This window comes from Bos taurus, chromosome 14 (assembly GCF_002263795.3).
Source record: "Bos taurus isolate L1 Dominette 01449 registration number 42190680 breed Hereford chromosome 14, ARS-UCD2.0, whole genome shotgun sequence".
In the NCBI taxonomy this organism is placed as follows: domain Eukaryota; kingdom Metazoa; phylum Chordata; class Mammalia; order Artiodactyla; family Bovidae; genus Bos; species Bos taurus.
This window is the reverse complement of record NC_037341.1, coordinates 66,238,368-66,265,218: the sequence shown is the minus strand read 5'-3', so window position 1 is coordinate 66,265,218 and position 26,851 is coordinate 66,238,368. Positions and strand designations below refer to the sequence as shown.

The 26,851-nt window shown below is 44.8% G+C and overlaps 1 protein-coding gene across 2 annotated transcripts in view; it reads left to right on the top strand.

Moving 5' to 3' along the window:
* MATN2 (matrilin 2) overlaps positions 1-26,851 on the top strand; it is a 172,928-nt gene that overhangs the window by 94,528 nt on the left and 51,549 nt on the right. For both annotated transcript variants that reach the window (XM_005215629.3, NM_001102528.1), the window contains 1 exon segment: positions 20,224-20,346. In XM_005215629.3, coding sequence (XP_005215686.1) covers positions 20,224-20,346 — 123 coding nt within the window.

Genomic DNA, 26,851 nt, shown 5'->3' with positions numbered 1-26,851 from the left:
TTGATTGGCATCAGAACTGGAGCCTTCCTTTTCTAAGTCTAAATCCTCCATTTCTTGTTCCCTATTCCGTTGTTTTCAGAGGACCTGTTCTGTCTTGCTTCCCACAACAGTAAACGATGATTTGTTTTTGCACATAGAACTTGCGCTTTCCAGTACACTGTGATTCTTAGCTGGGAATGTGGAAGGGAAAAGCAACAAAACAAAAGTATAGGTGGAAAAAAAAAGTATAGATGGTGGCCTAGTCTTTGCAGGTGATCATGAGAATAAAATGGATTTGTTTGCTTGTTTTTACACACTGATGGAGATGAAAACCACCCTCATCAGAAGTCCATAGTGGAATTGGTCTCCTAAGCCTTAGAGTTGTTTTATCCCCCTTATTCTGTCTGTGGTGACCATGAAAGGTAGCAGGGTACCACATCCATTAACACTGCAAAACAAGAAGTCAATCTGGAAACACCACCCTCTGCCTTTTTTTTCACTACATTAATTTTTATTATGCAAGTACCTATTTCATTGAGGAAGTTAGACAAAAAAATCACTATTATCAGATCAGATCAGATCAGTCGCTCAGTCGTGTCCGACTCTTTGTGACCCCATGAATCGAAGCACGCCAGGCCTCCCTGTCCATCACCAACTCCCAGAGTTCACTGAGACGTCCATTGAGTCAGTGATGCCATCCAGCCATCTCATCCTCTGTCGTCCCGTTCTCCTCTTGCCCCAACCCCTCCCAGCATCAGAGTCTTTTCCAACGAGTCAACTCTTCCCATGAGGTGGCCAAAGTACTGGAGTTTCAGCTTTAGCATCATTCCTTCCAAAGAAATCCCAGGGCTGATCTCCTTCAGAATGGACTGGTTGGATCTCCTTGCAGTCCAAGGGACTCTCAAGAGTCTTCTCCAACACTACAGTTCAAAAGCATCAATTCTTCGGCGCTCAGCCTTCTTCACAGTCCAACTCTCACATCCATACACAACCACAGGAAAAACCATAGCCTTCACTAGATGGACCTTTGTTGGCAAAGTAATGTCTCTGCTTTTGAATATGCTATCTAGGTTGGTCATAACTTTCCTTCCAAGGAGTAAGCGTCTTTTAATTTCATGGCTGCAGTCACCATCTGTAGTGATTTTGGAGCCCAGAAAAATCAAGTCTGACACTGTTTCCACTGTTTCCCCATCTATTTTCCATGAAGTGATGGGACCGGATGCCATGATCTTAGTTTTTTGAATGTTGAACTTTAAGCCAACTTTTTCACTCTCCACTTTCACCTTCATCAAGAGGCTTTTGAGTTCCTCTTCACTTTCTGCCATAAGGGTGGTGTCATCTGCATATCTGAGGTTATTGATATTTCTCCCGGCAGTCTTGATTCCAGCTTGTGCTTCTTCCGGCCCAGCATTTCTCATAATGTACTCTGCATATAAGTTAAATAAACAGGGTGACAATATACAGCCTTGACGAACTCCTTTTCCTATTTGGAACCAGTCTGTTGTTCCATGTCCAGTTCTAACTGCTGCTTCCTGACCTGCATACAAATTTCTCAAGAGGCAGATCAGGTGTTCTGGTATTCCCATCTCTTTCAGAATTTTCCACAGTTTATTGTGATCCACACAGTCAAAGGCTTTGGCATAGTCAATAAAGCAGAAATAGATGCTTTTCTGGAACTCTCTTGCTTTTTCCATGATCCAGCAGATGGCAATTTGATCTCTGGTTCCTCTGCCTTTTCTACAACCAGCTTGAACATCAGGAAGTTCACGGTTCACATATTGCTGAAGCCTGGCTTGGAGAATTTTGAGCATTACTTTACTAGTGTGTGAGATGAGTGCAATTGTGCGGTAGTTTGAGCATTCTTTGGCATTGCCTTTCTTTGGGATTGGAATGAAAACTGACCTTTTCCAGTCCTGTGGCCATTGCTGAGTTTTCCAAATTTGCTGGCATATTGAGTGCAGCACTTTCACAGCATCATCTTTCAGGATTTGGAATAGCTCAACTGGAATTCCATCACCTCCACTAGCTTTGTTCGTAGTGATGCTTTCTAAGGCCCACTTGACTTCACATTCCAGAATGTCTGGCTCTAGGTCAGTGATCACACCATCATGATTATCTGGGTCATGAAGATCTTTTTTGTACAGTTCTTCTGTGTATTCTTGCCATCTCTTCTTAACATCTTCTGCTTCTGTTAGGTCCATACCATTTCTGTCCTTTATCGAGACCATCTTTGCATGAAATGTTCCTTTGGTATCTCTCGTTTTCTTGAAGAGATCTCCAGTCTTTCCCATTCTGTTGTTTTCCTCTATTTCTTTGCATTGATCGCTGAAGAAGGCTTTCTTATCTCTTCTTGCTATTCTTTGGAACTCTGCATTCAGATATTTATATCTTTCCTTTTCTCCTTTGCTTTTCGCTTCTCTTCTTTTCATAGCTATTTGTAAGGCCTCCCCAGACAGCCATTTTGCTTTTTTGCATTTCTTTTCTATGGGGATGGTCTTGATCCCTGTCTCCTGTACAATGTCACGAACCTCATTCCATAGCTCATCAGGCACTCTATATATCAGATCTAGGCCCTTAAATCTATTTCTCACTTCCACTGTATAATCATAAGGGATTTGATTTAGGTCATACCTGAATGGTCTAGTGGTTTTCCCTACTTTCTTCAAGTTAAGTCTGAATTTGGTAATAAGGAGTTCATGATCTGAGCCACAGTCAGCTCCTGGTCTTGTTTTTGTTGACTGTATAGAGCTTCTCCGTCTTTGGCTGCAAAGAATATAATCAATCTGATTTCGGTGTTGACCATCTGGTGATGTCCATGTATAGAGCCTTCTCTTGTGTTGTTGGAAGAGGGTGTTTGTTATGACCAGTGCATTTTCTTGGCAAAACTCTATTAGTCTTTGCCCTGCTTCATTCCATATTCCAAGGCCAAATTTGCCTGTTACTCCAGGTGTTTCTTGACTTCCTACTTTTGTATTCCAGTCCCCTGTAATGAAAAGGACATCTTTTTTGGGTGTTAGTTATAAAAGGTCTTGTAGGTCTTCATAGAACGCTTGTTGTATTTTCTGCTGCTGCTGCTGCTGCTAAGTCACTTCAGTCATGTCCGACTCTGTGCGACCCCACAGATGGCAGCCCACCAGGCTCCCCTGTCCCTGGGATTCTCTAAGCAAGAACAGTGGAGTGGGTTGCCATTTCCTTCTCTAATGCATGAAAGTGAAAAGTGAAAGTGAAGTCACTCAGTCGTGTCCGACTCTTAGCAACCCCATGGACTGTAGCCCACCAGGCTCCTCCATCCATGGGATTTTCCAGGCAGGAGTACTGGAGTGGGGTGCCTAGACTCACAGAAATATCTACTTCTAGACATTTTGTTAATGCTTAACAAAATGAGGTCATATGCTCTATCTTGTTTCACATACTTTTCCTTGTGTGGTTAGTCACTTAGTCATGTCTGACTCTTGGCAACCATGGACTGTAGCCCACCACACTCTTCTGTCTGTGGGAATCTCCAGGCAAGAATACTGGGGTGGGTTGCCATTTTGTCCTCCAGGGGATCTTCCCGACCCAGGGATTGAGCCCAGGTCTTCTGCATGGCAGGCGGATTCTTTACCCACTGAGCCATCGGGGAAGTCCGATTTTTCCCTTACCAGTTGTTAAATGGGTAGAAACTTTGGGTGCTGTTGGGTCAGAAGGAAATTCCACTGTTGGAAATAAGGCCAGGGGATGAGCTTCAGGAAACAAGGCCAGGGTGTCTGGGAACTTAGGGTGAGGGAAGGAGCAGGGCAGGCCCAGAGCTTGTGTGCGTGACAAGGGTCAGGGGCAGTTGGAGCCAGGGCTGGGGCAGGGGACCTGCCTTGGCCCTTGAGAAACTGGAAGGCAGTGAGAAGCCCAGTTCTTTGGATGTTGCCAAATAATTGTCTAAGGGTCCTCTGTAGTGGAGAGCCTTTGAGTCTCTAAGGCTTTTGCTGAGACTTCTGGAGTGTGACATTTACTGAAGAGCGGCAAGCATGAGAGGGAAGCTGTGGTTGCCTGGGAGCTGTCGTCGGCTGTTTGTTAGAACGTGCTTTGCTCTCGCTGCCGCCGTCAGCATGAAAGAATGTCCGCCTTCCTCGGAGCCGGGGTCAAGCCGAAGACGGGGAGAATGGGAGAGACTATACGTGACCCCGGCCTCATCCATCAGATGTTATCCTCATCCTCGTCAACCGAATATTTGACCCGTTAGAAGCTAAGTGTGTGATGACTGAGTGCCATGGACCTCTGTCACCAGTTACTTTGGTTAGGAGACTGAACACAATGCCAAAGTGTCAATTGCTGCTCCGTGAGGCTGTGCTGAGTACAGAGCAAATGATGGAGATGTTAATAACAGAGGCTCCAGGAGGTCAGGGAGGAGGGAATCCTCAGGGCCAGCGTGGGGAAGATCTGGGTGCGGAAGGAAGGATAGCGACTGACAGATGTCCAAGGCGAGGGGAGACATGAAGGGCAGCGATCATGTAGAGGAGGCTGTGCTCTCGAGGCTTGAGGACTGAGACCACGTGTGTGTGGGGTGGGGGGGTGGGGGAGGGCTGCAGACAGAGATCTAGTAGATAAGAGAGAGACGGTCACCGCGAGAATGCCAGGCTGAAGGCTATAACCTGAAGACACCAGTATGAAGGGACTTGTCAAAGATGGCAAGACCAGGTGTTATTACAGCAGGAAATTCAGAGGAGAAGCAGAGGCTGCTAGGGACCCTGGGAGCCTTCCTTTAGCCCCTGCTCTGGGTGGTCTGGATGTGGATGGGCAGAGAACAATATGACTGCGGGACCATAATCCCAGTTCATCCAGAGGGATCCCAGTTTATGGCTGTTGGCTCAGTTCTCAATAACACTCTCTCTTACTTTGAAGGGGATTCCATTCTGAATGAGAGATTATAAGGTCACTCTAGTTAAAGCCAGCCTGACTCAAACAGCTGAAAAGGCTAGCTCTGCTGAAGTGGAGAATTCCTGCAGGTGCAAAGCAGGAGATGAAGTTGAAGACATCAAGTGGAACCAGAATATTCAAGGCTTTGAACACCAGGCTGAAGAGTCTGAACTTTATCTCTGATAAAAAGACACTAAAGGGTTTCTGGTTGGGATGGATAAAGGCAAAGCCTCATTTTAGAAAACTCAGTCTCATGGTGCAGGGCAGGATGGATTCCAGGAGGAAGAAAGAGGGCTGGAAAGACCGATTAGGAGACCATGATAGTCATCTGGTGGTGGGTGACCAGGGCCAGGTTTGAGTAGCGACTATAAAAATGCAGAGAGAAGGAAGGGGTTGAGAAATGAAAAGAGATGCAGGAATGAAAGAAGGTGCGATTGATAAAGAGGAGGAGGAAAAGTCACGATCAAATCCCGGGTTTGAGCTGCCATGATTCGAGAGTGATGGTGAGAGTGATGAAAGAGTGATGGAAACAGATTTTTTTTTTAATGTTTTCATTTCGGGCTGTGTCAGGCCTGAGTTGCTGCATGTGGGCTCTTTGTTGCATGGACCCTCTAGTTGTGGCACGCAGACTCAGCAGTTGCCCCGAGAAATATGGGATCCCTCCATCCAGGGATCAAACCTGATCCCCGGTATTGGAAGGCAGATTTTTAACCCCTGAACCACCAGGGGAGTCCTGGGAACAGATTTCTTAGAGAAGATAATGAGGATTCGGTGGGTTTCAAGCTGAGATGGGACACCTGCAAGGACACGAGGAGAGGGAACAGAGGCCACACCGACGCCAGGAGGAGAGGGTGGGACCAGCGGAGCAGGCAGGAGGCAGCACAGCCCTTTCCTTCTGAATTTCCATTTCCAGCATTCACTTCTGTGTTTGTTTTGAAAGTGTCTGGACCTTCAACACAGTAAGACCTGGGCTCAAATCCTAGTTCTGCTACTTGGTAGTCATCTGTCTTTTATTTCTGAGCCTTGGTTATTCTCATCTGTAACACAGAGTAGTAATACCTACATCACAGAGTTGGTGGGATTAAATAAGATAACAAGTACAGTTCCTAATACACTTGGGCAATTGTTGCTGTTAATTGTTATTACAACACATGTGATCACCATCATTGTTTCCTGGATGCCATGAAGTGTGGAGTTAGGAGAGAGTGAAGCCTGAGCCTTGGGCTCAGTCACAATGTGCAGGGAGCAAGAGGGGGACGTGGGGGCAGGGAGGATATCTGCGAAGGAACCGCCTAAGGTGGGGACAGAGAATTGGGGAGAGATGGGCGGGAGAACCAGAAGTCATGGACTAGGATGCGAAAGAGAATTTCTAGGCCAGGTCAATATTAGTGTCATGCCCCAGCGAGGCCAAATGGAACAGAACTTAGAGAAAAAGCCACCGAGTTGAGTCATTGGTAATTCATCTCAGCCGACATTTCCAGACTCTCTGCCAGGCACTCTGCTAGGCATTAGGGACACAAAAATGACCAGGAGGCCATTGCTAATGATCAAGAGGGGTGAAGTAAAGGGCAGATTTCAGGGGGGAGCGGCGAGGGGGTGAGAAAGTGGGGACAGCAAATCTGACCTCATTTGAGGAGGTTCGGTAGAAATTCACCATGGCCAGCTACTGGTGGGTGGACCCCACGGGAGTACTTTGACTCATCCCAGAATTATGACTGTGACTGCAGGAGGAGTCAGTTCTGAGCCAGGCGCAGGGCCTTTTAGCCAACATTTCCACACTTTCTGAGTTAGTGGAACCTTACCTTCAAGTGCTAGAGTTCCATTTTTTCTAACTGCTCATTTAACTCTGGATAGAACTGAATTTGTTTCAACATTCAGGTGATCAAGGGTGGATTACTCACTAAAGAAAGCCCTCATTTTGCTTTAGTGGAGTCTTGGTATTTGTAACCCAACAGCTTCCACTAAAGCTGTGTTAATTTCCATCCAAAACTGTACATTTTTAAAACAACCTTAGGCTTCTGTAAAGCAGTTTAAGGGCAGAGTCTGTACATTTTTATGAAAAATTTCCTGGTCCTTTACATTTTTCATCTATGCCTGGTTCTAGAGTAATTTTGGTTAGCAAATTGCCTTAATTAAGCTCTGTCTTTGGGGTGAATGTTTTGCTGTACTTGCTCTCTGGTGTTTACTTACTGCCTTGTCTTTTGGGGTAACTTGGGTCCTGTTTGCATCTTACCTGCCCAAGCAGACTGTAAACCCTTGGGGTGAAGAAGGTGCAGAAGCCAATTCCTTTAATTTTCATCTTTCACAGAGTAGACTTGCAAAATGTTTTTCTTGAATCATTAACTAAGATTGACTAATCATAATCTCAAGCATTCGTTTTTCTAAAAAAAGCTTTTCCCCTTGATTGGTTTCTAAATTACAAAATCAATTTTTGTTTATTAAAAAAAATCAGAGTACATCCAGATGTGAAAGCGAAAATTGCTCAGTAGTGTCCAACTCTGCTGACCCCATGGACTGTACAGTCCATGGAATTCTCCAGGCCAGAATACTGGCGTGGGTAGCCTTTCCCTTCTCCAGGGGATCTTCCCGACCCAAGAATTGAGCCCAGGTCTTCTGCATTGCAGGCATATTGTTTACCAACTGAGCCACAAGAGAAGCCCAAGAATACTGGAGTGGGTAGCCTATCCCTTCTCTAGGGGATGTTCCCGACCCAGGAATCAAACCGGGGTCTCCCGCATTGCAGGTGGATTCTTTACCAACTGAGCTATGTGGGAAGCCCACATATAAAGCCCAGATTTATATAAACTCAAAACCTGAAAGACATTCCTCCTGAATTTCACTCCATGGAGATAATCACCACTGAAGGCTTGGCCTCTCCTTCCTGCCTTTCTTCAAAGATGACTTACTAGCTTATGATGCTCTTTGCTCGTCATTACATCCAGGGTTTAGCACAATGCCTGACACACAGTAATGGTTCAGTAAATGATCGTGGAGCAACTGAATGGTATTAAGGTATCTCTTTACTCCCAAATTCAAACCTTATTTTATTAGGCAGGCAATGTGATAAAAATAAGTAATACTCCTTTAATGTTACTAAATTCCAGGACCTGTGTGAATTTATATATAACTGAGACCATCCTTTGAAGTAGGTATTTTATATTTTATAGGTGTCTTCACCTGTCTGTTTCACAGACTTCATCTGTAAATTGAGGATAACAAAACCTACCTCCAAGGGTTGTGGTGAGGGTGAGATGAGGTAATACATGGAAAGCCTCACTACTCTGTAGAGATCTCTATAGGAAAAGAATCTAAAAAAGAGTGGATATGTGTATAACTGATTCACTTTGCTGTACACCTGAAACCAACACAACATTTTAAGTCAACTGTACTCCAATTAAAAATGTTATGTATATGGCAAGCACTTGGAACTGTACTATACATGGGCAACTGACACACATTAGGTGAATCTGCATCTTTTATGAATTTTTATCTTCTCATGAATGCTTGCATGTAATAATGCATCAAACATGTGGTGTGTTTGAAAAATCACATTGAGACCCATACCTCGAATGATGGTGGCGCATAGCACTGGTATTTAGCCTGCTGCTACTGCTGCCTTCAAAACTTTCCTTCTATATTCTTCTATACCAGTCACCTTCAAGGAGAAGGGAATGCTGAGTGGCTTCAGTCGAGTCTGACTCTATGCAACCCTATGGACTGTAGATCACCAGGCTTCTCTATCCATGGGATTCTCCAGGCAAGAATACTGGAGTGGGTTACCATGCCCTCCTCCAGGAGAGAATCTTCCCAACCCAGGGATGGAACCTGCGTCTCTTACGTCTCCTGCACTGGCAGGCAGGTTCTTTACCACTAGCGCCACCTGATGGCTGATATTTAAGTTGGTGACAAGGGATGAGAGGATCAATCTTTATATTGAAAGTCAAATTTTTACTTCATCAGCTTACTCCTCATGCTTCAAGCTTGATCTTATTTCTCCATGCCTTAGTTTGTGAGGGCTGCCATAACTACCACAGAGTGAGTGGCGATAGAAGTTTATTTCCCCAGTTCTGGAGGTTAGAAGTGCAAAGTCCTCATGTCAGCAGGGTTGACTTCTTTTGAGGTCTCTCTCCTTGGCTTGCTGCTTCTGCATGCGGTCTTTGCTCAGCGCCCAGGCATCCTTGGTGCCTCTGTGTGTGTGTCTAAATTTCCATTTCTCCTGAGGACACCAGTCAGATTGGATTAGCACCCACCTTAATGGCCACATTTTAACTTAATTACCTCTTTAAAGGTCCTTTCTCCGAATGTAGTCACCAACTGACCAACTGGGGATTTAGGACTTCAACAAATGAATTTAGGATGGGACATTCAGCCTGGAACATTTCCCTATTATTATCAAAATCAATAGGAAACTTTCTCTGAGTTTTAAACTCCTACATATAGGAATCCAGTCATGCCCTGGGAAAGAGGTTTGTGAAGCTGACTGTGCGTGTATCTTATATATACTCAGCAAGTAAATTGGTTCTACAATTTCTCTAATTGACATATTTGGTTTTTCTTACTCTGTCATCAACAACCTAACAAACCCAAATGCTACTCTTTAAAATATCCTGTTTCTAGTAAGGCCATCCTCTTTGCAGACTAATCCCTGCTGAGGAGACCTTGGAATTCAACTAGATTATAAATCAGAGACTGTCAATCTTAGGCTTTATTCAGTTCAGTTCAGTTCAGTTCAGTCACTCAGTCGTGTCCGACTCTTTGCAACCCCATGAATTGCGGCACGCCAGGTCTCCCTGTCCATCACCAACTCCCAGAGTTCACTGAGACGTCCATTGAGTCAGTGATGCCATCCAGCCATCTCATCCTCTGTCGTCCCCTTCTCCTCTTGCCCCAACCCCTCCCAGCATCAGAGTCTTTTCCAATGAGTCAACTCTTCCCATGAGGTGGCCAAAGTACTGGAGTTTCAGCTTTAGCATCAGTCCTTCCAAAGAACACCCAGGACTGATCTCCTTTAGGATGGACTGGTTGGATCTCCTTGCAGTCCAAGGGACTCTCAAGAGTCTTCTCCAACACCACAGTTCAAAAGCATCAATTCTTTGGCACTCAGCTTTCTTCACAGTCCAACTCTCACATCCATACATGACCACTGGAAAAACCAGAGCCTTGACTAGACGGACCTTTGTTGGCAAAGTAATGTCTCTCTGCTTTTGAATACGCTGTCTAGGTTGGTCATAACTTTCCTTCCAAGGAGTAAGCGTCTTTTAATTTCATGGCTGCAATCACCGTCTGCAGTGATTTTGGAGCCCAGAAAAATAAAGTCTGAAACTGTTTCCACTGTTTCCCCATCAATTTCCCATGAAGTGATGGGACCAGATTTCATGATCTTAGTTTTCTGAATGTTGAGCTTTAAGCCAACTTCTTCACTCTCCACTTTCACTTTCATCAAGAGGCTTTTTAGTTCCTCTTCACTTTCTGCCATAAGGGTGGTATCATCTGCATATCTGAGGTTATTGATATTTCTCCCGGCAATCTTGATTCCAGCTTGTGTTTCTTCCAGTCCAGCGTTTCTCATAATGTACTCTGCATATAAGTTAAATAAGCAAGGTAACAATATACAGCCTTGACGTATTCCTTTTCCTATTTGGAACCAGTCTGTTCCATGTCCAGTTCCAACTGTTGATTCTTGTCCTGCATATAGGTTTCTCAGGAGACAGATAAGATGGTCTGGTATTGCCATCTCTTTAAGAATATTCCGCAGTTTGCTGTGTTCCACACAAAGACTTTAGCGTAGTCAATGAAGCAGAAGAAATATTTGGAATTCCCTTGCTTTTTCTGTGATCCAGCGGATGTTGGCAATTTGATCTCTGGTTCCTCTGCCTTTTCTAAATCCAACTTGTACATCCAACTTGTACATTCTCAGTTCATGTACTGCTGAAGCCTGGCTTGAAGGATTTTGAGCATAATCTAGCTGGCATGTGAAATGAGTGCAATTGTATGGTAATTTGAACATTCTTTGGCATTGCCTTTCTTTGGGATTGGAATGAAAACTGACCTTTTCCAGTCCTGTGGCCACTGCTGAGTTTTCCAGATTTGCTGCCATATTGAGTGCAGCACTTTCACAGCATCGTCTTCCAAGATTTGAAATAGCTCAAATGGAATTCCATCACCTCCACTAGCTTTGTTCGTAGTGATGCTTTCTAAGGCACACTTGACTTCACATTCCAGGATGTCTGGCTCTAGGTCAGTGATCACACCATCGTGATCATTTGGGTCGTGAAGATCTTTTTTGTACAGTTCTTCTGTGTATTCTTGCCACCTCTTCTTAATATCTTCTGCTTCTGTTAGGTCCATACCATTTCTGTCCTTTATCGAGACCATCTTTGCATGAAATGGTCCCTTGATATCTCTAATTTTCTTGAACCTTGCACCAAATATGGTTCATCCTTGGAAACAGCTGAGCACTTTCTCGCATGTTAGGCAGAGATTGAACACAGCAAGACTGGCTTCCAACCCCGAGATCTTGGCACTCTGTGATCCAGCAGGGCAAAGAACTGCAGCCAGAGACTTACTCTTTTTGCTTGTCTCAGGCAGAATGACCAAGGAAGGATTTTGTTGAAGTAGGAGAGGACTTGGAACAACAGAGGATCTCTTGAGTTACACACACCGATCACCTCCATACATCCTCCCCCTAAACTTGGCGTCTTTTTATAAGTACAGTTTTGCATCTAAGGAAATTGTGCAAAGAACCTAAAACATGCAGCGAAGGATGACAGCATTGAATGGACTGGAACTCTCTCAGCCTTAGGAAGCTTTTGGTTCACATGAGCTCCTCCACGTCTCACAATGGCCTCATCTGCTGTCCTCAGAGGCCTGGCGGAGAGCCAGTAGGTGGCCTTCAAATCAAAGTGGGATTTTGACACCTTTAGGTTTTGCAGGCCAGGATCTTGGACCCAGGAATGCTTGAATCCTGCCTTGCCAGTCTCTCCTCTCCCCTTTGGTTCCCCCAGAGAGCTATGCACATGAAAAGCAAAACCAGCAGGAAAATCAGAGTCCAGGAGAAACCTTCTTGTCCTGTGAGATCAGCTAAAGAGCAGAATCATGAAAAGTGCATATCCAAACCTACCTGAAGTGTTTACATTTTCTTCAGAACACATAAATATGCTTTTAATAAAACTTCCAAAAATTACTAATTTTAAGTTCATTTTAAAAATATGATTTAAAAACATCTTTCTTGCATAAACATACCCATAATATGTTGTCTATCATTTTCAACTTTGATTTCTTTAAATTGGAGCAAGAATTTGAAGACTTCTATAAAGCAGTCTAAGGGCAGAATCTGTAAAATTTTTATGAAAATTTCCCTAGTCTTTTACATGTTTCATCTATGCCTGGTTCTAGAGCAATTTTAGTTAGCAAGTTGCATTTAAGTGCCAAAAGCTCTGCACTTGGTTTTTATTTTTAAAAAATTCGATCTGTTTTAGTGCTTGCTTATATATTTAATTAGTTTTTATAGTATTTCAATTAATTACAAAAAGGTGTACAAATAGCACATAGAGGTTTGGAAATAAAAATAACTTTGACTCACTTTAACAATGATTTTAAAATTTTGACATGCATCAGTGTCACCTAGAGAACTTACTAAAGCATATATTCCTGGGCCCCATACACAGAGTTTCTGATATAGTATGTCTGGAGTGGAGCCTGAGAATTTGCATTCCTAACAAGTTCTGGGCAGTGGCCACAGGACTGGAAAAGGTCAGTTTTCATTCCAATCCCAAAGAAAGGCAATGCCAAAGAGTGTTCAAATTACCATACAATTGCACTCATTTCACATGCCAGTTAGATTATGCTCAAAATCCTTCAAGCCAGGCTTCAGCAGTACATGAACTGAGAATGTACAAGTTGGATGTACAAGTTGGATTTAGAAAAGGCAGAGGAACCAGAGATCAAATTGCCAACATCCACTGGATTATAGAAAAAGCAAGGGAATTCCAAATATTTCTTCTGCTTCATTGACTACGCTAAAGTCTTTGTGTGGAACACAGCAAACTGCGGAATATTCTTAAAGAGATGGCAATACCAGACCATCTTATCTGTCTCCTGAGAAACCTATATGCAGGACAAGAATCAACAGTTGGAACTGGACATGGAAAAACAGATTGATTCAAAATTGAGAAAGGACTACATCAAGGCTGTATATTGTCACTTGCTTAGTTAACTTAAATGCAGAGTACATCATGCAAAATGCTGGGCTGGATGACTCACAAGCTGGAATCAAGATTGCCGGGAGAAATATCGACAACCTCAGATATACAGATGATACCACTTTAGAGGCAGAAAGTTAAGAGGAACTAAAGAGTGTCTTGATGAAGGTGAAAGAGGAAAGTGCAAAAGCTGGCTTAAAACTCAACTTTCAAAAAACTAAGATCATGGCACTTAATCCCATGTGCCATGAAATAAATCCCATCACTTCATGGCAAATGGATGGGCAAAAAGTAGAAACGCTGACAGATTTTATTTTCTTGAACTCCAAAATCACTGTGGATGGTGACTACAGCCATAAAATTAAAAGACACTTGCTCCTTGGAAGAAAAGCTATGACAAATCTAGACAGCATAATAAAAAGCAGAGGTATCACTTTGCCGCCAAAAGCCCATATAGTCAAAGCTATGGTTTTTCTGGTAGATATATATGGATGTGAGAGTTGGACCATAAAGAAGGCTGAGTGCTGAAGAATTGATGCTTTCGCACTGTGGTGCTGAAGACTCTTGAGAGTCCCTTGGACTGCAAGGAGATCCAACCAGTCAATCACAAAGGAAATCAACCCTGATTATTCTTTGGAAGGACTGATGCTGAAGCTGAAGCTCCAATACTTTGGCCACCTCATGTAAAGAGCCAACTCATCGTAAAAGACCCTGATGCTGGGAAAGACTGAGGGCAGGAGGAGAAGGGGATCACAGAGGATGAGATGGTTGGATGACATCACTGACTCAATGAACATGAGTTTGAGTGAGCTCTGGGAGATGGTGAAGGACAGGGATCCCTGATGTGCTGCAGTCCATGGGGTCACAAAGAGTCAGACACAACTGAGCGACTGAAAAACAACAAGTTCTCAAGGGAGGATTGTTGCAGCTAGGTCACTACCACATTTTGAGAACTGAATAAGCGTGCAGCGACTCAATAGGAAAAGTACCCAGGCGCTCTGGGGCATGTATTCCTCCGAGGCTGCTTTATAAGCATGCAGCCCAGCCAACGAGAGATGTGCACAGGTATTTGAAAACACAGCTATTCCAACAGCCTTGAGCATTTAGCATGTTCTGGGCATCAGGTCCCATATTTTTCAGAGGGAATGAAAAGCAATGATTAATCAGAAGTTGGTTAAGTGGTGGTCAATTAAAAGAGCTTCTTCTGTGCAACTTTATTAACACCTGATTCAATATTGGATACCCTGTTCTAGAACATTCTTGGGGAAAAGAAGGTGAGATTGGAGTATGTGGCTTAGACTTTAGGCCCAAGCAAAGCTTCTGGTCTCTCCCCAGTCTAATATGGGGCCAGCACACCCAAGTGTCTCTCTGAAGAACAGAGATGACTGGGCTCAGAAATTCCAGAGAGGGGTAGTGTCTGAGTTTTAGGCTTTTGGGTACAGTGACCTGCCCACTCATCACTGTGGTACTGTCAGTGGCCTGGAACACGGACGTCAGATAGATCAGCAGCTCTTTCTGTGGAAGGGACACTCTTGCTGGCGAAATCTTGGCTTTCTCTACCCACCGAAGCCAAATAAACAATTCCAGAGACAGAATTTGGAGGAAATAGAAAGGTGGGTTTAAGCTAGCAGAGAGGGGGACACAGCCGGCTGATCCCTCAGGAACTGTGCCCCACCTCCATGAAGAATCTAGGGCCCCTTATAAGATGAGGGCTCGCAGTCAGGAGTCAGTAGTGAGGAACCTAGGTGATAGGATCTCGATTTCTTCCTCTGTATTGTTTTGAAGACTGGCATCAGTAGCCCAGTGGTTGAGTCTGGCGGTTCGGGGGCTGTGCAGCCTTCTTTCCAACGTGTAACTACAAGGGGAAGGGTGTTGTAAGGTAAACACCAGATCCAGGATATATTTAGCTTAGAATCAAAGGAAAATAGGTGTGATGTGTGTAATTCCTGAAGAATTAGGGGGCAGGAAAGCAAACTTAGTTAGAGACATGCAGAGTTAGGAGCAGTTAAAGTTAAAAAAAAAACACACACACACAAAACTAGGAGTGTTCAGGCCGGCTCACTGTTCTTTTTATCTTCTTTGTTCTCAGGAAAGGGAAAGAAAAAAACCCTCATTCCTCTTTTTTTTCCTTTTCACTGCAGCAACACTAACAAGTGGGTAACCTGAAGTCGACCCAGCTAGCTGACCGCAGACAGCCGTATCCAGGGTTGGGAGATTTTCAAGACAGCAGCTGGGGCTCAGGGTGAGGAGGTTGGAGGTGGGGAGTTGTTGTTCGGTCTCCCAGTCGTGTCCGACTCTTTGTGACCCCATGGACTGCAGCACGCCAGGCCTCCCTGTCCCTCACCATCTTCGGAAGTTTGCCAAGTTCATGTTCCTTGCATCGGTGATGCCTTCCAGCCATCTCATCCTCTGATGCCCTCTTCTCCTCCTGCCCTCAATCTTTCCCAGCATCAGGGACTTTTCCAATGAGTCGTCTGTTCATATCAGATGAGCAAAATTCTGGAGCTTCAGCTTCAGCCCCAGTCCTTCTAGTGAATATTCAGTGTTGATTTCCCTTAAGATTGGCTGGTTGATCTCCCTGCTGTCCAAGAGACTCTCAGGAGTCTTCTCCAGCACCAAAGTTCGAAGACATCAGTTCTTTGGCGTTCTGCCTTCTTTATGGTCCAGCTCTCACAACTGTATGTGACCACTGGGAAGACCATAGCCTTGACTATACTGACCTTTGTCAGCAGAGTAATGTCTCTGCTTTTCAACACACTGTCTAGGTTTCCTGCCGAGAAGTAATCGTCTTCTGATTTCATGGCTGCAATTACCATCGCAGTGACTTTAGAGCCCAAGAAGAGGAAATCTGTCACTACTTCCACCTTTTCCCCTTCTATTTGCCATGAAGTAATGGGGCCAGATGCCATGATCTTAGTTTTTAAAAAATATTTAGTCTTAAGCTGGCTCTTTCACTCTCCTCCTTCATCCTCATTAAGAGGCACTTTAGTTCCTCTTCACTTTCTGCCATTAGAGTGGTATCATCGCATATCTGTGGTTGTTTTTTTTTTTTTTTTTTTTCCCTGCCTGTTTTGATTCCAGCTTGTAACTCATCCAGTCCGGCATTTCTCATGATGTGCTCAGCATATAGGTTAAACTAACAGGGTGACAGCAGACAGCCCGATCGTACACCTTTCTCAATCCTGAACCAGTCAGTTGTTCCATACAGGGTTCTAACTGTCGCTCCTTGACCCGCATACAGGTTTCTCAGGAGACAGGTAAGATGGTCTGGTTTTCCCGTCTCTCTAAGAGCTTCCCACAGTTTGTCATGAACCTCATAGTCAAAGGCTTTAGTGTAGTTGATGAAACAGAGATAGATGTTTTTCTGAAATTCCCTTGCTTTCTCTATAATCCAGTGAATGTTGGCAGTTGGATCTCTGGTTCATCTTCCTTTTCCAAACCCAGCTTGGATATCTAGAAGTTCTCGGTTCACATAATGCTGAAGCCTAGCATTTTAAGCATGACCTGACTAGCGTGGGAGATGAATGCAATTACACTCATTACTGCTGCTGCTGCTGCTGCTAAGTTGCTTCAGTCGTGTCCGACTCCGTGCGACCCCATAGACGGCAGCCCACCAGGCACCCCTGTCCATGGGATTTTCCAGGCGAGAACACTGGAGTGGGTTGCCATTGCCTTCTCCGATTACACTCATTACTATCACCCAATTACTAACAAGTGGGTGACCCAAAGTGGGCCCAGCAGACAGCAGACAACCATATCCAGGGTTAGGAGATTTTCACGACAGCAGTTCAGGCTCAGGGTGAGGAGGTGAGAGTGTCTCCTGCTAATACAGGCTAGTGTGGGCTACAGCAAGACCGTCCTATGACTTGCAGCCTGGGGCACGTGCCAGGGCTTGATGTCCTTGACCTCTGTGCCCTGAGTGTCCCCAGCTATTCATTTAATGATACATTAGTTCTTAAAAGCTGATACATTAACTTTTAGAAAGATCTGGTGCTAGCTCAGTGTTTATATTGTGACTCAAGTCCAGCAGCTGGCTGACGTCCATGACATTCAGATCCTGAGACTGTGTGGATGCACTGTTCCCACCAAAACGGCTTGTGTGTTAAAACCACAAGTATCAGGCTTTATTAGAACTCTGTAGGGAGGGACATTAGAGAAAACAACACCTTAGCAGAAACTTAATGAAGCCTGGGAGCAAAAGAATAAACTCAACACATGTTACCAGCCTTTAAAAATCTTTAGCTTTTCCCTTTGTGCCTTTTGATTACTGTGTTTGTATGTCATTATTTTCTCAATGCCTGGTTTTGCTTTTTAAAACTGTACATGTGCGTTAATTTGAAGATTCGATTTCCTTGTTACTATTTACAAATTTTTCGGTATTCAGATAGCCTAAATCGTTATTTAGAGGGAAACATTTTTAAGGAAAAAAAAAATCCATAATCCTACCACCTTAACACAGGAAGCAAAGCATTTTTATTTTTAATTTTCAGATTTTGCCTTAGAGCTCTATTGAAAGTGGATCTAATCACTGTAAATATACAATTTTCAAATCTACTTTTTTCACCAAATTTTGTTCTCCTATTTACAGTTATGTTATGCTACTAATAACTACCTACTGCCTCAAATGGAACTCCTGAGTATGCCCTACAAAACCCACCCCACTTGCACCTTCCTCATCCCCGAGTCAGCCTGAATCCCTCTCTTTCTCCCTTCACCTCTAATCTGAAAGGAATCTGACTGGCCCCCTTTCAACCTGGTGTACTGTCCCCTAGGGTTGCCAGAACAGAGAACCACAAACCAGGTGACTGGTAACCATGGAACTGCATTGTCTCCTAGCTCTGGGAGGCAGAAGTCTGACAAAGTGCTGGCAGGGCCGTGAGCCCTGGGAAACCCGTGAGGGAGAGTCCCTTCTTGCTGCTGACGGTGGCTGTTGGTCCTCGGCACTCCTGAGCCGCGGCTGCTTGCTCTCGTCTGTCTTCGTGCGGCGTTCTTCTCTTCCTATAAGGACACCAGTCACCCTGAATTTGGAGAAGGAAAAGGCGACCCACTCCAGTATTCTGGCCTGGAGAATTCCATGGACTGTATAGTCCATGAGGTCGCAAAGAGTCGGACACGACTGAGCGACTTTCACTCACTCACCCTGGATTAGGCCCCAGACGGATGACCTCATCTTAACTTGATTGTATTTGCAGAGACACCAGTTTCCAAATAAGATCACATTCACAGGTACCCGGGCTCAGGACTCCACCAAGAGTGGGGACATGCAAGTCCACGAGAAGCACCCAGAGCGCCGCGCCTTTCTCTCCTCCCCGCCTCCTTCCCACGCTGTGCCGGCTTAAGTCTCTCCCACCCTTTCCTCACAGGGGTTATTATAGTAACCACCTAACTGGTTTTCCTTCTGTGTTTTCTTCTGGCTGTGCTAGGTCTTTGTTGCAGTGTGTGGGCTTAGTCACCCTGTGGCATGTGGGATCTTGGACTTCCCAGGTGGCGCTAGTGGTAAAGAACCTGCCTACCAATGCAGGGGATGTAAGAGATGTGGGTTCAATCCCTGAGTTGGGAAGATTCCCCTGGAGGAGGGCATGGCAGCCCACTTCTGTATTCTTGCCTGAATCTGGTCCAGAATCCTATGGACAGAGGGGCCTGGCGGACTACAGTCTGTAGAGTCACAAAGAGTCAGACACGACTGAAGTGACTTAGCTCCCCTGCACTGGAAGGTAAATTCTTAACCACTGGACTACCAGGGAAGCTGGTGTTCTAGTCCCATCTGATTCTATGGTCTCTTCTCGATTTCTTTGTTCAAAACCCTCCCCCTGGGGGGTTTACCGCCTGCCCACTCAGAGTAAAAGCCAAAGTCCTGGCAATGGCCCCACGGTCCCTCCTGACCTGCACTCTCTCTCCAGTGACGCTGGCCTCCTCGCTGATTCTCCAGCTCACAGGCATATTTCCATCTCTGGGCCTCTGCCTCTGCTGTCCTTCCCTTTGCCGGGGGTGCTCCCTCCCAGTTGGTGCTCCCTCCCAGTTAGTGCTCCCTCCCAGTTGGTGCTCCCTCCCAGTTATCCTCCGGGCTCTGCCAACTGTCGCCTTCCTGGTGGGCCTTTCCTCACCACTGCTGTTACATCACACCCTTTCTCTCGCCCCGCCGACAGTCTCTTTTCCTTTTCACCATTTTACTTTTCTCCAAAACACTCTCTACCTTCTCAGAGGCTATGTTCTTTACTTACTTATTTTCTTTTTTATCTACCACCAGCATCCAAATGTAAGCTTCTCAAGGACTGGAGTTTTCATCTGTTTTGTTATTTGTTCCATCTTCAGCACCTAAAATAGGGTGGGGCCCAGAGTAGGTAGACGGTGAATGTTTGTAGGATTAATGAGAGAAGAGGCCGGTGTATTTTCTCATGAGCTACTAAACCATTTATCCTTATTAAGTGTTCATCTTATTTTCCAGAATTTTTTAGTCACTTGTGAATGATACTGCTATAAATAGCTTATTTCATATAATTAATTTACCCCTTTTTTCAGTTATGTTTTGGGGTCACAGTTCCAGAGTGAATATTGTCAAATGTCCTTCCAGAAGAGTTTTTATCGGTTTATAATGCCACCCACTTTAAATAAGTCTGACTTTGTTTCCCTGCTGCCTTGCCACCACTGGATTTTATCTTGTCTTTAATTTTGCAGTTTACTAAGTTTGCCTTGTGATTGTTTTGATTTGCATTTCTTTAACTTTTAAATACAATTGTTAGGGAATTCCCTAGGAGAAGGCAGTGGCACCCCACTCCAGTGTTCTTGCCTGGAGAATCTCAGGGACGGCGGATCCTGGTGGGCTGCCGTCTATGGGGTTGCACAGAGTCGGACACGACTGAAGAGACTTAGCAGCAGCAGCAGGGAATTCCCTGGCAGTCCAGTGGTTAGGACTCCGTGCTTTCAATTGTTCTTATGTTCTTTAGTACTTTCTGGTATGAATTGTCTGATCCTGACTCCTGATTTTTTTCTCAAGAGGAAAGTTTTGGTTTCATATTTATTTATCCATCCCTTTTGGGGGCAACGGTATTAATCTTTGCTTATATTTGTTGTAGGTGTGCTTCCAATCTACTATGCCCTTTACCTCTGTTTGTGTTTCTACTTAAACTCTTCTTTTGTGTTTTCATCTTTACAGCTGTGGACTACTGCGCCTCAGAAAACCACGGATGTGAACACGAGTGTGTAAATGCTGACGGCTCCTACCTTTGCCGGTGCCCAAAAGGATTTGCTCTGAACCCAGATAAGAAAACATGTGCAAGTAAGTTACATGCACATTTTTTATTGCTATTGCTAGGCACCCCAGCCGTGGAAATCTTCCAAGCAAAGAGTAGCATAGGATTATGTGCTGGAGTTGGGGGACTTTACGCCTTCTGCCCCTGTTCCTCCTCTGTCAAGCCTTTCTTAACTTGTCCTAAGACCACAGCCCACTTGAGCTCAATGTCACCCTTCCCAGCATCTGACAATGGTATGTATCTATTATCAGAGGCCACGTGTGGGAGCGCTCCTCCGGCACTTGCAGAGGATGCTGGCGATCAGATCGTATTACTTCATGCTGGCTCAGCCTGGCTGTGCCCACCGGTATTAACAGGTCTTAAGAAATTCTTTCACTGAGGCTTTGTGGCTTGTGGGCTTCAGCTCGGACTTCACACAAGTAAAGGAAAATCTCCGAGCCAGAAGGAGTTAACTGTGGTTGCCCCTGGGTGGGGGAGGGGTAGGTGGAGGGCATTTTGCAGTGAAACTGCTCAGTCTTTGTTTAAGCTATTTCGTTCTATTTGATTCTAACTATACACATCCACAGGGCTTCCCCAGTGGCTCAGTGGTAGAGAATCTGCCTGCAATGCAGGAGACACAGGCTCAATCCCTGGGGTGGGAATATCCCCTGGAGAAGACCTTGGCAACCCACTCCAGTACTCTTGCCTGGAGAATCCCCATGGACAGAGGAGCCTGGTGGGCTACAATCCATGGGATTGCAGCGTCGGAGACAACTGAAGCGACTGAGCACGCAAGCATACACATCCACATCACAATTAATTTGACCTCCCCACATGTGACCAATTTATAAACTGAGGGTTGTCGCTCATTTTGCCAAAGGATTCCAAAAGCATTTTTTTTTAATGTGAAGCTATGTCAGAACATTCAAGGGATTGTATGTGGATAATCATCATGCTATAGGAAAGTTCACTTGAGAGAAGTTTGTTTTTAAAGTACTAGGACCCAGCATTTTAAAAGAGTGAAGTTTAACAGCAATTTAGAATGTCACCTCTGAAGCATACATCAATTGGAAAACAAGATTTCAATTCATAAAAAGGTCACGTACACACAACCTTTCTAAAAACATGTATTATGTAAAGCAGGATGTGCCTGCATAGTTTTAAAAAGCATCCTCCCAAACTCCTGAAACATCACCTTGCTCTTCAGTCCCTCTGCTTGTCATGTGCTCAGTCTCTCAGTCGTGTCCGACTCTTTTGCAGCCCTGTGGACTGTAGCCTGCCAAGCTCCACTCCTCTGGAGTGGGTTGCCATTTTCTTCTTTAGGGGCTCTTCCTGACCCAGGAATCGAACCTGAGTCTCCTGCATTAGCAGGTTGATTCTCTACCACTGAGCCACCTGGGAAGACTGGGGGCTCTTCAATCCCTACATTTCAAACAAACATCAGAGCTGGCGTCAGGGGTGGAGGATGGAACTATAAGGGACACAGGAAGTCAAAGCATGGATTTCTGGAGCCCAAACCACATGCCAGCAGCAATGAAGAAGGCCAGGTCCTTCCTAGAGAAGATATCTTGGCTGAGTCTTGAAGGCAGAGCCACCCTTCACCACGTGAAGAAGAGTGAGGTGGAGGTGGCTGGGAGGAGGTAAGATGTGCAAAAATATCAGCCAGACAGACTCAGTGCCACGCCTGGCACCTGACTGGCTTACAGTTGCTTATTGAAAGAATCAATGACTGTGTGAATGGACTGGGCTGTCCCTAGTCTCCCTTCCTTTGTGAAGCTATAAGCCAGCAGCCTAGGCCAAGGTGGCATTCAGGGAGTTGTGGTTGCTGGGCTGATGAGTCAGTTCTGTCCATCAAAGTGGAGGCCATTGGCACCAAGGACACTTCCAACCCCAGATCATCTGTTTTTGCTGGGTGATCTTGGGTAAGTCACTGATGCCTCAGTTGCCTCAACTGATGTAGGGGAAGTATTACCGCCTATTTCATAGTGTTGTCTTGAAGACTAAATGAGAGCATTCATCTAAACCATTTGGCTCATGGCCTAGTGCCAAGCAATTCTTTTAAGGCATGACACTGGCTTCAAAGGCTTTAAATCGGAACTTACTGAGCATATACTTGAGTATTCATTGGAAGGACTGATGCTGAAGCTGAAACTCCAGTACTTTGGCCACCTGATTCAAAGAATCGTCTCATTGGAAAAAACCCTGATGCTGGGAAAGATTGAAGGCAGAAGGAGAAGGGGATGACAGAGGATGAGATGGTTGGATGGCATCACCAACTCGATGGACATGAGTTTGAGCAGGCTCTGGGAGTTGGTGATGGACAGGGAGGCCTGGCGTGCTGCAGTCCATGGAATTGCAAAGAGTCAGACACAACTGATCAACTGAACTGAACTGAGCACATACCACATGCCTGGGCTGAGTTTAATAGGGCATAAAAAATTCAAAATTCAAGCCTTCCACTGGAGGTTGGTTGGGAACACAAGCCGGGTGGAGCAGCTCAGTCACCAGCAAGGTGTTACATGACTGAAAGCTCCCAGGGTGACGCAGACAAGACTCTCGGCAGGAGTTAAGGGAAGGAGGAGGCCAGTTGGATTAGAAGAGGTGGGGACGCTGCTGCCACCCTGGGATGAGGCCTGGAGGAAGGCATGGATGCCATCCAGTCTCCTTCCTGCCCCTACAGAACGCCTTCCCGGGCCAGGCTCGCTTGACCTCACCCCAGCCCCTGGCCCCAGAGCCTCACCATCAGCATGCCCCGTAGCCCAGAATCTCCCAGGACGTGGAGAATGACAAGCCCCAGGGAAGCAGAAACAAGGAGGCCCTAGATAGAAGTAGACAGCGCAGCTCAGGGGGCCTGGGAGAGGCGTTCAGCTGAAAGTCAGGGGTGGTGGGAAGGGGTGGCAGGGACTGTCCGGCTGGGAGGTCTCACCGGCTAGGCGCGGAGGTCGGCAGGTCAGCTGTCTCTCGGCCTTGTTGGAGTCAAGACCCAGAAGGGGACCACCCGCGTGTGTGGGCCAAGAAGAGTAGCTAGGCAGTCAGCCTGTGGTAGATGTGTGCCCTAGAAGGATCCCCTTCTTGCTGTGCTTGGGGCAGGGCAGGAAGCCCGACCTGGGGAGGGGACTGCCACGAAAGCAGAGGCCGCCAAAGGACTCGGGGGGCTGTGAGCATGGGTGATAGGCAGTTTGGTTGTAAGAACCGAGATACTTGGGAATGTTCCAGATCTGTGACAAAAACAGGAATGCAAGCTGAGAAACAGGAACGGTTAAGAGGACACACACACAGGATGGAGGTGGGAGCTCAGATATCAAGGCAGGGGTCCTGTTAGTGATTCGTGAGGGGTCATGGTGGCGTCCAGCCAAGCCAGAGCCTGGCCGCTGCTCTGATGTTGAGAGATTTAAAACAATCTCTTTCCATTCCTCATTAACTTGCAAAAGATGAAATAAAAGAAAAACTTAGTTCTTTAATTTTGAGTCTCTATTTTTAATCAGAAATATATTTGAAAGCTAATCCAGTTAGTAAGTATACAATTATTATCTAAAAAAGTAGACTAGTCAATCTAATAATATATCAAGCATGATTAATTTATGATGAAGCCAGACTGTACATAATAGAGCTTTATGTTCAAGTAGCATTCAAAAAAACACCACCTTTTATATCAGTTCCTTACCCTAAAGCATCCCATACAAATCTATCTGAATATTTTCTAGACAGGAGAAGGCTATAAATATGCAGGTGCCGTCAATTTGCAAAATATTGGCAAGACTTTTTTTTTTATTGTGGTAAAATATGCATAATATGAGCTTTATCATTGTAACCATTTTTAAGTGTGCAGTTCAGTGCCGTCAAATGCATTCATGTTGTTGTACAACCAGCTCCAGAACTTTTCATCTCCCTAAACTGAAACTCTGTCCATTAAACAGTAATTTGCTCCTCCTCCACTTTCCCTACCCCTTGCCCCTGGCAATCACTTTTTAAAAAATATTTATGTGTTTTAAAATACATAAATATTTATGTAGAAGACCCTGTGCTGGGTCTTCATTGCTGCGTGGACTTTTCTCTAGTTGCAGACAGCGGGAGTTCCTCTCCAGTTGTGGTACGAGGGCTTCTCATCACAGTGGCTTCTCTTGTTGCAGAGCAGAGGCTCTAGGCCTGCAGGCTTTAGTAGTTGTGGCTCCCGGGCTCTAGAGCAGAGGCTCAATAGTTGTGGCCCACAGGCTGAGTTGCTCCATGCCACGTGGAATCTTCCTGGGAGTCTGGCAGAATACAGTCCACGGGATCACAGAATCGGACGCAACTGAGCACACAGGCACATCATACAGTAGATGAAATAGAAGAGATCAGTCTTTGAGTTTCCTGGATGGCTTTTCATTAGCCTGCTGAGCCCCAGTATCGTCCTGCCATCTGTAATGTGCCATTTACATTCTGCAACGTGCCACTTCCTACAGTCTACAACGTGAGACTTGTGTGCATGAATCAAAGACTCTTGGTTGGTAAAATAGAATTGCCGTATGATCTAGCAATCCCACTCCTGGGCATATATCCAAACACAACTATAATTTTAAAAGATACATGCACCCGTATGTTCATGTATCCACAATAGCCAAGATGTTGAAACAACCTAACTGTCCATCAACAGATGAATGGATAAGGAAGATGTGGTGCGTGTATACGATGGAATATTTCTCAGCCATAAGAAAGAATGAAATAATGCCACTTACAGCAAGATGGATGGACCTAGAGATTATCATACTAAGTGAAGTAAGTCAGAAATGGAAAGCTATATACCATATGATAGCAATTATATGTGGAATCTGAAATATGACACAAATGACCTTATCTACAGAAACAAACTCACAGATATAGAGAACAGAGTTATGGTTGCCAAGGGGGAGGGAGGGCTGGGGAGGGGTGTGTTGTGAGTCTGTGACTAGCAGATGCAAACTACTATATATAGAATGGATAAACAGCAAAGTTCTTGTGTATAGCACAGGGAACTCTATTTAATATCCTGTGTTAAACTATAATGGAAAAGAAAATAAATGATTAAAAAAAAAAAAGACCCAATTGGAAGAGGCCTTCAGGTTCAACCTACTTCTAGCCCAACCACCTGTCCTATAGTATCCTCACCATGTCATCATCCAGCCTCCACTTGAATACCCCTAGTGACAGGACACTCACTACAACCCCTGCAGTGCATTCCACTTTGTACAGCTCTGCTTCTTAGAAAGTGAGTCCTTACACTGAGCTGATCACCACTTTCTTGTACTTTGAGACCAACAGATCAAATTAAGCATCTCACATTTTCTTGGTCACTAAGAATGAGTCATAGCAGAATAATTTTATTTCATTTAGTAGACTAGCCAGGCATAGAAAATGTGGGAGCCACTCTCTAGACTCTAATAGTCTATCGGTTCCTAAAGGGATCCCTGTGCCCTGTAGACCAGATGGAGAAATGTGTGCTGGAAGAATCATTGGTTGAGTTTGTAACTGGCTGAATGTCTCAACTGAGATCCTCCTGGAGGGATGTGTTTAAACAGCCTGGCAGGAAGAAGCATCGAGGAGGGTCCATGAGCTGTCTTCTACTCTTAGTGACTCCTTGTTCTTAATGGGCAATGTTTACACATCTAAACTTTCAGAAAGCACTTAATTAAGAGTAATACCAATAACCATTTATTTATTCAACAAATACCTATTGGTCACCTACAATATCCCAGATACTTTTGTAGACACTGGGAATGCAGCTAATACAACAGACCAAGGACCTCCTGTCCTTATGGAGCATACAACCTATTGGAGCAGAGTGACAGAGGATTACAGATCTCAACAAGAAAGTCCCATTTGGTCAAAGACTTGAAGGAGGTGAGAGAAGGAGGAGACTTTTGAAGCAGAGGAAACAGCACTGGTGCAAGGGTCCTGAGGCAGAAACTGATGTCTGGCAGTGTTCAGGAACAGCAAGGAAGTCCACATGACTCGAAGAGAGTGAGAGATGGTGAGGTAGATGGTGTGGTCCATGGAGCATATAGCTTGCCCTCTTCACAGTTATTCATTTGCTCCCAATCTCCCCAAATTCCTGCATTACCTGGAAGCTCATAGTCACTTCCCAAACAAACTGGCTTTGTTTGCCTGTATCTTGTATGTCTGATATAGACATCAAAAGCAACACGTATTGTTCCCAGCAGGTTCTCTGATTATTTTCTTCTCCAAACACTGGGCACCTCCCACATAGTTCTTTATTCTATTTTACTTCTGCCATTATCCAGAGCAACTAGTTCATGATTATGTATGTATATATTTATTTTTAACCTTTTTCTAATTGCAAAAGTAATATAGACTCATTGTAGAAAACCGAATAGTATAGAAATGAAAGTGCATGAAATGAAATGATCTGTAATCTTGTTACCCACCAATAACCATTGTTAATACTGGTTTGCTACATTTCTCCTGGTCTTTCTTTTTAATGCATATGTATATATTTTTATAGAGTTGAGATCATATCAGATCAGATCAGTCGCTCAGTCTTGTCCGACTCTGCGACCCCATGAATCGCAGCACGCC